Source organism: Pseudorca crassidens, chromosome 8 (assembly GCF_039906515.1).
Source record: "Pseudorca crassidens isolate mPseCra1 chromosome 8, mPseCra1.hap1, whole genome shotgun sequence".
In the NCBI taxonomy this organism is placed as follows: Eukaryota; Metazoa; Chordata; class Mammalia; order Artiodactyla; family Delphinidae; genus Pseudorca; species Pseudorca crassidens.
In genome coordinates, this window is record NC_090303.1 from 61150109 (window position 1) to 61164996 (window position 14888).

General features: G+C 46.2%; 2 protein-coding genes across 3 annotated transcripts in view; both read left to right on the forward strand.

Annotated features, from left to right (window-relative positions):
* Positions 1-5804, forward strand: part of PLEKHA8 (pleckstrin homology domain containing A8) — a 115551-nt gene extending 109747 nt beyond the window's left edge. Inside the window, exon 13 of the mRNA XM_067746612.1 lies at positions 5752-5804. Within this exon, the coding sequence (XP_067602713.1) occupies positions 5752-5789 (38 nt within the window). The 3' untranslated portion in view covers positions 5790-5804. The remainder of the gene's footprint in view (positions 1-5751) is intronic.
* A 4298-nt stretch (positions 5805-10102) lies between these two features.
* The window catches only part of MTURN (maturin, neural progenitor differentiation regulator homolog), a 29543-nt gene continuing 24757 nt past the window's right edge, over positions 10103-14888 (forward strand). The window contains exon 1 of one of the 2 annotated variants that reach the window (XR_010945562.1): positions 10103-10600. Coding sequence is in view for 1 of the 2 variants with exons in the window: in XM_067746625.1 (XP_067602726.1) it covers positions 10439-10600 (162 nt within the window). In the remaining variant the exon portion in view is untranslated. The remainder of the gene's footprint in view (positions 10601-14888) is intronic. The other variant, XM_067746625.1, reaches the window with a different exon arrangement.

A 14888-nucleotide genomic window follows, 5' to 3' on the forward strand; every position in this document is an offset into this window, starting at 1 on the left:
TTTCACCTTGTAAAAAGAGAGGCGCTAGATTTGTTTAATGCATTACTATTGTAGGACTTGCATGAGTAGAGCTGTCAGATCAGAAGAGGAGCTCAGCTTTCCCTAGGTTAAACTTGTACAGATAAACTATTGTTAATATAAATATTTCAGAAATGGTACGCTTTCCAGGAAATCCCTGGAGATTTGTAAATGCCCTGTCTGTCCGTGTTCTGTTGTTTTTGTTTGTTTGTTTGTTTTGCCATACGCGGGCCTCTCACTGTTGTGGCCTCTCCCGTTGCGGAGCACAGGCTCCGGACGCGCAGGCTCAGCGGCCATGGCTCACGGGCCCAGCCGCTCCGCGGCATGTGGGATCTTCCCGGGCCGGGGCACGAACCCGTGTCCCCTGCATCGGCAGGTGGACTCTCAACCACTGCGCCACCAGGGAAGCCCCCGTGTTCTGTTTTTATCCTCAAGGAAAATACTGATCAAAACTCTTACGAAATAGGTGTGTCGTGTTTTCCTGTATTTATCAGAGTCCTGGTAATACTTTGCCTGATGACATTCGACAACAGTATAGTTATACAACAGTGTAGTCTCAATCATAATTTCAGTAATTAACATCTTACCTTGGCCTGGCCATAGTCTTATTTCTTTAATTTGAACCTGGTGTCTACTGGTTGTCAAAATGGGAATGCACATCAAACTTACCTGTGGAGTTTTATAAAAAATACAGAGGTCTGGGCCCTACTCCTGAATCTCTTTACTTGCTATTCTTAGTATATTCTTGGTATATTATGTTTTATGATCATTACGTTATATCTCAAGATTTTTCCTCCATAAAATTACGTTTCTCCATTTTAATGAATCAGATATCTTTGAATGTAAGCTCAATCATTATCCTTAAGGACAGACTTTTTTTTTGCCAGGGGGGTGACGTTATTATCTTTCTTTGGCATGCTATAGAAACAACCAAATTTCCTTGTGGGTTGCATTATTATTAGGCACCCCTCATCAGACCTTTCACATTTGAAGGTTACTAGTCATAAATTAAACATAGCCATTTTAAGTCTCTGCCATCTACAAGTAGTTTTTATTTTACTCTGATGCTTGCCTGAAGGCTTTGCTGGAAGCTGCAGCCCAATTTTTTTTTTTTAATAAATTTATTTATTTATTTATTTTTGGCTGCATTGGATCTTCATTGCTGCACACGGGCTTTCTCTAGTTGCGGCGAGCGGGGGCCACTCCTCGTTGCGATGCGCAGGCCTCTCATTGCGGTGGCTTCTCTTGTTGCAGAGCACGGGCTCTAGGCATGCAGGATTCAGCAGTTGCGGTACATGGGCTTAGTTGCTCCACAGCATGTGGGATCTTCCCACACCCGGGCTCAAACCCGTGTCTCCTGCATTGGCAGGTGGATTCTTAACCACTGTACCACCAGGGAAGTCCTGCTACAGGCCAATTTTGTCTTCAACCAAGAAGGATGGTCTCAGAGTCTTTTCTCAGTATAGAAAAGGACTGTACCAGGTACTTCAGGCTATCAGTGCTTTAAAACTTAGCCTCTAGTGTACATGCTTCTGAGCTGGCATCTCTTAGATAACTTTCATACCATACCAGTGGACCAAATCAAGATCTCCAGGACTGTTTTTAGTCAAGAGGACTACTAACCCAAGGCTCAGAGAACAAGAATTAATTACATAAGACAGAGTGAACTGATGAGGAAAATTTCACTGTGGTTATTTTTTGGAATGTTGATTTCATTTCAGTGTTCTATATTCTGGTTGTATAAATAAACCCTTTTCTTTCTTCTTAAGCTATTTGTAACCTATAAAATTTAGTAGGTTCTGCTTTTGTAAACTGAAATGGAACATTTAAAAATTATATTTGATCACCACTGATCTTACAGAATTCAGAAACTCTTACTGATTCTCCATGCTTTTCATGGCAATATAATTATTTGCCAAGGTTCAGAAAGAATCTCTTCTCCTTACCAGGATACAATTGAATGAATTGATTGTACAACCAGGGCCTTTCCTGGAGAGCCATATTTGAGAATGATGCTTATTTCGTCAGATATGACCAACCACTTTTAGGGAGCGAAGGTTGACTTGGCTTATGGAGCTGACGCTTACAAAGCCTTCCTAGGAAAACTGGGTGGTGTCTGGCTTATAGGATCCCAGCCTCACAGGAGGTGAGGAAGGTTACTTCCTGGCAGACCAGGAGCCTTAAGAAATTTGGAAGATTTTAAGAGGAAAGAAATTCACCCAAATTTATAGATACTGCAGGCATAATTTGATGGCAAGAATTTCCTAGCCATAGGAGAGCAAATCTTTTAAGAGATCATTCTGGGATTCCTTATGAAAACTTCAAGACAAAAATTAATTTTGTAGTTGGTCAAATTACTCTGTGGACCTGGATCTTGCCAGTCAAACTTAAGAATAATCTTTCTACGAGAGCTTCCCTGGTGGCACAGTGGTTAAGAACCTGCCTGCCCATGCAGGGGACACGGGTTCGAGCCCTGGTCCAGGAAGATCCCCCATGCTGTGGAGCAACTAAGCCTGTGCGTCACAACTACTGAGCCGGCACTCTAGAGCCCATGAGCCACAACTACTGAGGCCCGCGTGCCTAGAGCCCGTGCTCCACAACAGGAGAAGCCACCGCAATGAGAGGCCCGCGCACCACAACAAGGACCCCCGCTCGCCGCAACACAGCCTGCGCACAGCAACAAAGACCCAATGCGACCAAAAATAAATAATAAATAAATAATTTTTTTAAAAAAAGAGTAATCTTCCTTTGAGATTGTTATGATCATAGAAGGAGAGGGGACACTAGGGAACGTTGTGAAGGACTAACAGAGCAAAAGCTTCCCTGGTGTCTTCAATGGAAAATTAAGCATTGTTTGAGAGCACATCCCGCTGAGTTTTCAGGTTCTGTAGTTTGTGCCTTTCCTTGTCTTTGAGCTGTCTTATAGAAAACTGATAGCAATGCAAATAATTTTTCTCCGTCGATATAAAAATTGTGTTCAGTGAAATGTAATTGATTATCACCCTGTGGATATTAACCAATTTTGCATCTATTTGTATTCATTGTATTCATTGTATTCATTCCTGATTTAACTATAAAAGTGTAATACTTTGAATTCTCTTTTATAGCATCTTACTAGTTCCCTCACTAATTAAAGAGTTAAATAAAATCTTTGATGTTTTCTTCTCTATTTATATAAGCATCGTGATATTATCTTTTAAAAACATTATCCTTTAACAGGAATTTACCTGTTACATATTTTCCCAGTCCTTTGCTTTCACACTTCCTCTGTTATAACTTAAGTGTGTCTCTTATAAACAGCACATGGATGACTTTTGTTTGATTTATCCTGTCTGACAATCTATGTTCTCATCTGTGGGTTAAGTCCTTTCACATTGATTATGAGTACACTTAAACACTGGAATTATTTACTCCATCTTATTTTGTGTATATCATTCATTAGAATGATTTTTCTTGGCTTCTGTTTATTCCATTCCTGCCATCTGTTGGATCGATGGACTTTCTTTGGTCCCCATTTTCCTTTCTATTTGTTTGGAAGTTTCTCATTCTTTCTCTAATATTTAGTGGTTACCCTTATGGCAGAACCTGCTCGATGTCTCTGCGATAGCGATTCTCCCTTTTTTCCTTAGCAACGAAACTGGGAAATAAACCTTGCTGAGAAACTACATTTCTGAGTATCCCTCAAAGATAGAAGGGAAACAGTGTGTGAGAAGTTAGTTGGAACTTCTGGGAAGGCTCATTAAAAGAATAATGACAGTTGGCCTATGTTCCTCTGTCCTTCCCTCCTTTGTCCTGCTTGGAATGTGGGTGTGATAGTTGGAACTCCAAAAACCATGATGCACCCTGAGGCAACTTTGAAGATGGAAGCCACACCCTAAGGATAGTAGGACAGAAAGAGCCCGGCCCCTGATGACCAAGGAGTGGCCGAATCTGCCCTGAACTGCCCACCTCCACATTTCATTCATATGAAACAAAAACCAACTCTGATTTTGTTCAAGTCACTTTAGTGAAGATTTTTATTATTAGCTGAAGGCAATTTCTAACTGTTACGTCTTAAATTTTTTAACAGGCATACTTAATTTAACGAAACCTAAACTTAATCAATATCTCTACACACATTATAGACCAAGGACCACTACTATCAGGACTTTAGATATATTGTCAAATTTCTCACTTTCTAAAAAACTTCATGCTGATCTTTGCACTGTCTTCCCCTATTAAACACACACTCACATACTTATTTTCTCAAATTCTTACAAGTTCACAAGGAATATACCTTTATTGCGTTTTTACAGATGAGGAAATGGGGGTTCACAGGAGTTAGGTAACCTATCCAAGGTCACAATTAATTAATTAATTGAAGTCTTTCTAACACCCCAACTTCCATTTGTGTCACAAATCTTAGCTGCACTCGTTCTATCAACTACTTTGCTGGCGTTGCAGCTGAGGACAAGCACGCTCTCTGTCTGGGGCAAGGCTGGAGTAAAGCAAGCTCTGCTGTCATCCAGATCATTGTATCTTACTAAGTGGACGTATCATAAAAGATCAGTCTGCTAATTTAAGGACAGCAGGTTCTGGTTTAGCAAATTTCCTGGATACATGTCTTTTCCCAGAGGGAAATCTACATCCTTGTAGGAGTTCTGGAGTAATGCTCTTGGGACACCTCGCTAGAGAATGAGCTAATGTAATGAGGTGCTAATAAGCCTCAGCAGACAAATAAAATAAAGGCAGAACTATAATCATGATCAGAAAGAGAAAAGAAAAGTATTAAAACAACCATTTTGGGCTTCCCTGGTGGCGCAGTGGTTGAGAGTCCGCCTTCCGATGCAGGGGACACGGGTTCGTGCCCCAGTCTGGGAAGATCCCACATGCTGCGGAGCGGCTGGGCCCGTGAGCCATGGCCGCTGAGCCTGTGCGTCCGGAGCCTGTGCTCCTCAACGGGAGAGGCCACAACAGTGAGAGGCCCGCGTACCGCAAAAAAAAAAAAAAAAAACCACCATTTTGCCACCATAAAGTCTGTGTTTCTCTTTCAGCACCACCAAAGAGATATCGCTGAAAAGGGAGTTCTGTGTGTTATATGGAAAGAAGGCAATGAAAATGTTTAGAAACAGGGAACATGAGAAACTATTATAGTTGAGAGTAAGGGCAAGGAGGGGAATGACTGAACAAAATAGAATGCTGAGGTGTTTAAATGTATTTTAAAAAATAAAAATAAAATAAAAATAATTTCTGTTTCTTTGACATATATAAAAGGAAAATGTTTATCAGGGAATTTGATCAGGTAGACATGCTTTGAAGGCAAATGTAGCGAAATTATGTAACCCGAAGCTTCCTCAGATTCTAGATGCAAAGCCTTTAGAGGGATAACAAGAAAGAAATGATTTTGTAGAAGTTAAGATCGACAGATTCAGAAACAAAATTCAGAATGAATTTTTCTGGCCAGAGGGCAAGAATGCTGAAGAAAATTCTTCTCCTGAGGTTTGTGGGGTATTTGGGTCACAGTGACCCATTTATGTAGATTTTTCATTTTTGCTGATCTTCCAATTTAATTTTTTTTTCAAACGCCAGTTACAATGAAACATAAACTTTGGCATAGGCTGAACTCACCCGACTACCTTCTATTTATCCACCCCACCCCACTGCCCAAGTGTCACCTCTCCTGAGTGTATTGGGAAGACGTGGGGATGGCTCTCATCCCTCTTATGTTGACTTCTTGGGGGTTTTTGTCTCCAGATCCTGGAGTCCTTTCACCTCTCCCATCACTGCTGTGACAAATCACACACCACTCTACTGACGGTCACCTCCTGGAGCTTGGCGGCTACAGTCCCTCACGATACAATGCAACTACCTTGGGTTCAAAGGGTGAATGTGGAGCCAGCCACACTTCCCTTTCTGCCTCGTTCCTTGTGCCACATGACCACGAGCCTCTGTGGATGAAGCAGATTCACCAGATGGTAGGGCTAATTAAATGCACTTACAATGTGGGAGTAAATAAAAGGTAAAATTATATATCCAAGTCAGCCTTACTCACACTAGGATAAAAGCCACAGAGGACTTGGGAACAGGGGTGGGTGGAAGAGTCAGCTTGAGTAGGAGAATCTTAGGTGGGCTTTGCAATTCTGATTCGGGCTTCTGAGACCTCCCAGCCAGGTTTGAAGATGCCTCCTCTCCTTAACAACACACATCTCCCAAAGACAGTGTTCAGAAAGAGTAAAGTCTAGATTACTGTAAAAGAAGAGAAACATTTCTCTGAATGCAATGAAGCCTGAACAACTCTCTGCCCACCAATGGGGCTATGGTTTAATTTTCCTTCTACTTCTGAACAATGGCCAAAGGCAAAAAAAAAAAAAAAAAGAAAAGAAAGGGGATTCAGGGGTTCCTGATGTTCCTTCAGCCTTGGGCTACACAAAAGACCTGGCTGAAGTTCCGGAATGACCACTGCCCTGTACCTGGAGCCTGTATACATCTCTACACAGGACGCCTCACAGGACTCTGTCCAAGCAGGAGGGAAGCAGAGTGACTTATTGGCTTCCTGTCTAAGCAACTGACTTTTCCAGTTGCATTAAGGAAACCTAGGTTCAAGCAGCCTCTGTAGATGCACTTTCCAGAACTAATTTCCACTGCTTTTATATGAGCACCCTTTCCATAAAAAGTGCAAGACTTTTCTCTCTAAATCTGTAGTTCTCAAGTGGGGGTGATTTTGGCCTCCAGGGAACAGTTAACAATGTCTGGAGACACTTTTGATTGTCACAGTGGCAGGGGGAGTGGGGGGGGGGAATGCTACTGGCATCTAGCAGGTAGATGCCAGGCATGGTGCTAAACATCCAACAATGCAAAAGATAACTGCCCACAAGAAAGAAAGAGCCAGTTCCAAATATCAATAGTGCTGCTATTGAGAAACGCTGCTCCAAATGCTTGGAAAAAATATTTTACATCATCTGTGATCAGTACTCACCATGCTATCACCCTCATGTCACTCCTGAATTTTACTTTTAAAATTCATCAGCTGATCTTCCTACAAATTATTCCCAAGAAGCAGATTAAGAGTAATCACGGCATTTACTGAGTTCTTACTGTGTGCCAGGTTCTGGAGAAAGGAATTTACATACTTTATCTCACTTATTGTCACCATTTTCAGAAGCGAAAACTGAGGCTCAGGGCAATTAAGTAAATTGCAGATTATCAATACATGAAACTTAAAGTCACTGAGGTGGGAATCAACCCAGAACTCAAGTTTCTGCTCTTTAAACTCAATGCCTTTCTAAGGAAACCAACGATGTCTATTCAATTTATTGAACAATTGCTTTATATTCAGAATTCTCTTTTTATTTTATTTTATTTTATTTATTTTTGGCTGTGATGCGTCTTCGTTGCTGCACACGGGCTTTCTCTAGTTGTGGCGAGCGGGGGCTACTCTTTCTTGCGGTGCTCGAGCTTCTCACTGTGGTGGCCTCTCTTATTGCAGAGCACAGGGTCTAGACGGGCAGGCTTCGGTAGTTGTGGCTTATGGGCTCAGCAGTTGTGGCTCGCGGGCTCTAGAGCGCAGGCTCAGTAGCTGTGGCGCATGGGCTTAGTTGCTCCGCGGCATGTGGGATCTTCCCAGACCAGGGATCGAACCCGTGTCCCCTGCATCGGCAGGCAGATTCTTAACCACTGTGCCACCAGGGAAGCCTCAGAGTTCTCTTTTTCATCCTGAGAATTTTTCATCTTCTGACAAAAAGTATTTGTTAAATAAAATAAAACTTTGTAATTATGGTCATCCATCACTTGGAGCAAACTTGATAGATGGATTTAAAAACACATGTATTTGTAAAACTCCCTCCTTTCCAAAAAGAAGAAAAGCGGTATCTTTTATATATTTTAGTTCCAAATTTAAAGAATCTCTTCATTTATGAAACTTCCAGACTAATGCATATAATGCTTTAAGTGGCAGAACCAGGTAAGACTACAAGGACAATTGCTCTATCTTGAGGTGTCCCTATTTAAAAGAAAGAAAGAAAGAAAAAAGCAGCATTTTGTAACACAACAGCGTATTGAATTTTTTTATTCTTGTGTCTGTCTCCTTCATTGTCCTGTGTATTAGTTTTCTACTGCTGCATAACAAATTAAAACAAATTTAGCAACTTAAGACAACACCCATTAATTAGCTCACAGTTCTGTAAGGCAGAATTTCTAGCACAGCCACGGCATAACTGAGTTCTCTGCTCAGGGTTCCCAAGGCTGAAGTCATGCTATCAGTCAGGCTGAGCTCTTCTCTGGAGGCTCTGCAGAAAATTCACCTTCAAGCTCCCTGAGGTCGTTGCAGTTGTAAGACTCAAGTCTCATTTCCTTGCTGGCTGGTGGTCAGGGGTTGCTCTGAGCTCCTAGAATCCTCTCCAGGAGAGCAGCCCCCTCCATCATCAAAGCCATTAGTGGAGAATCTCACTGACGATGAATCTACTTCATGCTTTGAATCTCCAAGAAAAGCCCAATCCCTTGTAAGGGCTCACGTGATGACATCAGGCCCACCAAGGACAATCTCCCTCTCTGGAAGTCAACTGATTTGAGACCTTAGTTACATCAGCAAAATCCCTCACAGCAGTGCCTAGATTAGTGGTTGTTTGAATAATTGGGAGAACATCTGTGTATACCAGGAATCTTGGTGTACACAGGGATCTTGAAGGTCATCTTAGAATCCTCCCTAGTTCAGTCTGTAAATTCCTCGATGGCAAAAACTGGGCCTTGTGCATCTTTGTCTGGTACTCAGTAGATACTCCAGGGATGTTCACTGAACTGAACTGTTTTAAAGGGATTCGGAAATTACGAAGTCATGAAATTGTTACACATGAGCATTAACTTCCAGGTAAGGACAACTCCCATCAGGAAAAAGATCAGATAGGATGCAATGCCCAGGATGCCTTTCGGCTGATCACTATCGTGACCTCTTCCTCTACCAAAAGATTAACTGGATTTTCTACTTTCACTATGGGAATACAGCTTTGGTTTTATTAAGGGAAGTCAAGGGAAAAAGAATTCCTATCCCAGAGATGTGGAAGAAGAACAACTTTCCAGAATCGCATCTATTCTATTGAGGAAGTGGTGTGGTCAATGGGTTTGTGGTGTCATGAACTTCCCTTCCCTAGTCTGCCAGCTCTTTGAGGGTGGAACTACATATTATTCATATTTACATCCCTAAGGAAAGCACAGTGCCTGGTTCAGAAGACAAACTTTAAAGATAAAAGCTGATTAAATGTTTGTAGAATGAATGCTATTTAGCCTGTCTCTGCTACTAGTCGTTCACTTCCTGCCGGCCAGGGCTCTGTCCAACGCATTTTCTGCAAGCCAGCAATGCCTGTCTGTTCCCCGGCAGCCAGTGAGCGTTCAACAGGTGCACTCTTTGGGCCTTGTACTCCTGTTTTAAAATGTATTTTCTTCTCTCCCAAATTAGCAGTTGATCATTTTAGGTTATACAATATGAATTGAAGGTGACTACTATTCAAGCTAGTCTTATAAGGCTTATTTCTAAGAAATATTCAGCTTTATGTTAACACACACACAAACCCCCCAAATCCCAAAACTTTCATCTTCCTTTCCAAATGGACATTCATTTCAGTGTCTAGTAAATGTATTTATGGGAAACATTTCTTTACGTTGATCAGAGAACAGAGCTGTGATTTCTGAAAAAGAAAAGCTCTGTTTCCCTTAGGTTTTGTCAGCTCCTCCATTGCTAGCCTCAGACAAGGTACACGTTATCTGCAATTCTGTGAGCTTTCCTGCATTTCAGTCGCATTGGGGAAAACGCTTTCCCGGCCTTCCAACGGCAGAAAAACGCGATCCACATAACTCCACTTCACTGCAACCTGGGAGCCGCGGATTTCGGGCCCGCGCTGTGACGTCACCGGGCTCGCAGGCCGCGGCGCTGGCCTCAGGCTCGGCTGATTGGCTGGGGCCCATGACGTCACGGGCCGGGGCGGCCCTGGGTTCGGGAGGGCCCAGCTACGATCCGGGTTAGTTTTTAAAAAGGGCAGGGGGGGGGGTGAAACAGGGGAGCTCGCGGAGCGCCCGGTCCCTCCCGCCGCGCCGGGTCCCGCCCGGTCGCGCCCACAGCCAACCTCGCCCGGCCACCGCGCCAGCCTCGGTGGCTGCCCGAAAGGGGGCGGGCGGAGAGGCGGAGCGGGGAGGAGCCGGGCGCGGCGCCGCGCTGTCCCTGGTCGCCGCCCACCCCGTTACACACAGCATGTAAACAGTCCCCGCCGGGAGGAGCCCCGGGACTGGAGGGAGCCCGCGTCGCCCGGCCCCGCCGCCTGCCCGAGAGCCCACAGAGCCGCGCGCTGCCCGCCCGGGAGGAGCGCGCCCGAGGAGAGGAGGGCGGGCGGCGAAGGGAGCGGGAGGCGGGCGGCGCGTGAGGAGGCTGAGGGAGCAACGGGCGCGGCGGGCCAGGATGGATTTCCAGCAGCTGGCTGACGTTGCGGAGAAATGGTGTTCCAACACGCCCTTCGAGCTCATCGCCACCGAGGAGACCGAGCGCAGGATGGATTTCTACGCCGACCCCGGCGTCTCCTTCTACGTGCTGTGTCCGGACAACGGCTGCGGGGACAATTTTGTGAGTGCCTGGGGGAGGGACCGCCGCAGCGCGCGGGAGTGTGGACTCGCAGCCGCTTCCCTGCGCCCGAGCTCCCTCGCCGCGAGGCGGTGGGGCGGGAGGTGGGGGGGCGTAACCGGCTGACCGCGGCGCACCCAGCTGCTCCGCGCTCCGCCGGGGGAGCCCTCGGGCCCGGCCCGTTGGGGTCAGCGCTCCGGGTGCGTCCGGTAGGCGGCAGGCAGGGACGTCCTTAGGATCCGGGGAGCCGGGCTAGAGACGGCTGGTTCCGGGACGCGACCCCACGGCTCGAGCGCTGTGCTCGGCTTGGAGCATCTCCGGGGGTGTCTCAGCCTCGCACCAGTGCGGGCCAGGGCGCGCGGACCGGGGCGCACGGACCCTCCCCTCCCACAGGATCCTGACTCGGGAGCTTCCTACACCCAGGCGTCCCGCCCAGGTGAGGAACCCCGTTACCCTCTAAATACGCAGACACAACTCCTCGAGTTGCCCCCGCCGGGGAGAACCCGCTCCCGTCCCCCTCCCCCATGTTATTCTCAGCGGTGTTTGGACACAAAGCCTCCGTCCACACTAGCGATGCCCCATCTCCTGCACCTTCTTTGCGGAATTACACCTCGGATCTTAAAAACGCACTCGCGCGTGCGCATACACACACAAACACACAGGCACGCCTATCCCCCTTTCCTCTCGTGCTTCCATTGCTTCTCTGTGAGCTTCCAACGAGGTGTTTGGAGCCCGAGAGGTTCTGTCCAGCTGAGGCGGCGGTCTCGGCCCTGCCACAGCCCTTCGGTTTTTCCAGAAGAGGGGGAATTCCCCCTCCCCACCCCACTCCCCGCCCTGCCCCAGGCTCGGAGGTACCGGGACCTGGAACTGCGGTGTCCAAAACCTCGACTTTGCATCCTGCGCCCACCTGGGATCTTGGCGCTGGTAGTTTAGGAAGGGGATGTAGAGGGCCGGGGAGTTGGGCTGGGAGGTGCAGAGACTGGGCGACGATGGCGCTTCATGAAGTGTTTGTAAGGACGAGGAAAAAATAATGGTCCCCAAATGTAAGATGGAGGCGGCTGTGGGCTCAGGTTACCGGCCTGAGTCGCCGGCCTGAGCCTGGAGCTGGCGCTGCTGCCGCCCCTGCGGACGGAGGTGGGGCAGCGCCTCAGCGAGGCCTGGCGCTGGCTCCTCAGGTGGGGTGAGACAAAGCTGGGCTGAGGTCCAAGCTGTCGCGCGCCCCTACCACCCACGGGAAGTTCGAGAAGGAGTTACAGAGACAGCAAGATTGTCTCTCTTGGCCCCAGAGAGATGAAGGCTTCTGTATGACTTGTCGATGAAGCATTCCCCTCCCACCACCTCCACCCCACCCCGCAAAGGTGAACAACCCACCTGGCCCCAGCCCTGCCACACTCTAGAGAAGGGATGGCATTGGGGGACAGCCAGATTTGAGTTCTGGTTGTGTGACTCCGGTCAAATGCATTTTAATGTTTTCAGATGCTCAGTGTACACATCCAAAAAATGGGTATAATACCAACCCCCAGGTGATCAAATAGATAAAGCACCTAATAGTCTCCACTGCACAGCAAGGGCCCCACAAATTTGGGTCAGAGATCTGGGGTTCCAGAGTTTAGAACTTGTCTCTTTTTTAAGAGCCTCAATTTCTCACCTGTAAAATGAGGTTAATCAGAATGCCTCCATCATAGGTACTTGTGAAGAGCAAGTAAACTATAAATGTATGTAAGAACACTATTAACTAGTTAAAATAAGTAAATTAGTGTTGTCAGTGGGAGGTCATTAAAAAGGGATTTACTCCATTGTAAAAGTAAACTCCAGGGATATAGTGGAAAGGGCATCAGGGTCCAAGTAACTGCAGTGTTAGGGTTTGATTAGGAGTCCCTTCTAGCCCTGGACTTCCTTGGACTGCCAGTGACCTTTCCCCCTCTTTATTGCTCGAGGTGGGAAAAGAATCACTCATGGTTCCGGATTTTATGGGGGAGAGTTCCACACAGCCTTCCTGCTGGCACTGCAGGAGACATATCCAAAGAGAATAAGTGGGTAGAGAAAAGCAAGGCTATTCTCTTGCCTTGAATATGTTTATCAAACCATCATTCAGAAACATTAAGTATATCAGGCCTTTTTCAAGGCCACCCATATTATATTTTAAATGTTTTCCCACCTGTATGAGTAAAGTGCTTGAAAGTATTTCTTTTGAAAGCATTCATTCACTGACAATTAAATGAAATAGATAGGGAAGAAAGATAATGGTGGGCGTGGTGGGGGGGAGTAATTCATTGGGTAGACTGGAACTTTTTCAGTTTCTAGAGGCCATAATGGACAAGATGCCAACCACTGGAGTTTTCTTCACCCAAAACATCTCTAATCTGTCCCAGGCCAGATTTGTCAAGTGCTGTTTGCCTCTAGCTAAGGGAACTCAGACATGAAGTAAATGTCCTACCTCTGTTCTTTTCCTTTCCCCAGGAAAACCTGCTAAACATTAGAAGAAATTTGAGATGAAGGGAATGTAATCTGAAGGATTTGTTAACAATAAGAATATTTACATAGCAATTCTCAATTTACAGGTTGTCTTTATATCATTCATTCATTCATTCAACAGACATTTATTGAGGGCTCACTCTGCACTTGGCCAGGGCTACCTAGAATGGGGCCATTCTATTCATCTAAGAGGCAGTGTTGTATAATGGTTAGGGGCACAGGCTCTGGGGGTCAGGCTACTCGAGTTTGCACCCCAGCTCCCCACATCTAACTTTGAGCCTTGGGGGAAGTTATTTAACCCCTCTCTGACCTGATTTCCACATCTGTAAAATAGGGATGATATTAATACCTCCCTAGCAGACTTGTTTGGGAAACGTGCCTAAAGTGGGGGTGATGATATTAGTGGCTCTGGCAGGGTCTCTGCACAGCAGTCCCTCTGGATCTATTTAAAATATAATCCAAGTCATGTTCTCACCACTCCCTACCTCTCCTAAACTGACTTCCCATTATTGCAATAAAACCTAAGCTTTCTTGGCTTCAAGTCCCCACATGATTTGTCTCCTGCCACCTCTATGACCTCATCCTGGACCATTCTTCCCCCTTGCTTACTGTGTTCCTGCCACACTGGCCTTTCTGGTCTTCAGACAAGCCAAGCTCGTTCCTGCCTCAGGGCCTTTACGTTTGCTATTCCCTCTGCCTAAAATACTCTTCCCCCACATCTTTACATGGCCAGCTCCTTTTTGCCATTGTGGCCTGGGAGAAACCTTCCTGACCACATCCTCCCTCCCTCCCCCTTTTATTCTTATCATAGCGCTCATCAGCACTTGATAGTCCTCTGTTTATTCTCTGCCTGCCCCACTAGTCTATAAGCTTCACGAGAGCTTGTCTTATCACTGTATTGCAGCGCTTGGAACAGTGTCAGTGTCAAACATGTGATAGGCGTTCAATCCATGTTTGTAAGAATGAATGACTAACAGTCTAGTGTAGAAGATAGATGTTAAATTTCAAGAGTGACAGCTTCAAAGACAACTACCACTTAAGTGCAATTTACTGTGTGTCAGACTTTGCATATATGAACTCATTTAATCTTAGTAATCTCACAGACTACCCTGTAATTATCTCCACTTTACAGATGAGAAAAGTGAAGCCCAGCAAGGTTTACTAACTTTCCCACAGCTAATAGACGGTAGAGCAACTTGAACGGTAGCCTTGTAGTGATTATATAGCACCACAGGAGTGACAACAGGGGACCCAGTTCAGACTGTGGGTTCCAGGGCTACTTCTTATTGAGCCTCACAAATATTCTCTGAGGTGGGTATTATTATGTCCCCATTTTATAGGTGAGGAAACCGAGGCTAATGAGCTTAAGGGACTCATCCAGGACTATGCCACTAAGAAGTAAGAGAGCCAGGACTTGAGCCAAAGCCCAGAGGGCTGTGCCTTCTGCCATGCAGACTGTACCCCAGGCAGCATCAGGCTGGGGGCTCCAGAGGCCTAGGAACAAGGACTTCTTTTTGTCTGCCCTCTCTTTGGCAGCTCCTGGGTCCCTTGTGCACTCCTTCCCCTTCTTGCTTCACAGGCCATCCTGTCCCTGCAGTCCGTTTCCAAACTGCTGCCCTGATTCAGGTCTCTCTCCATGGATGGCCAAGGAGTTCAGGTCCTGGGATAAGCTGCCAGTGCCTTGTGTGTGCTGGAAGTTCAGGGACGCAGCTACTCTGCCTGGCTCTTCAGGTGTCATGGGGAAGTGGCCGACAGCTCACACAGTCAGTGTGCTCCCCTCTTCTGCCAGCTCAGAAGGTCCTGAGAGCTCGGTCAG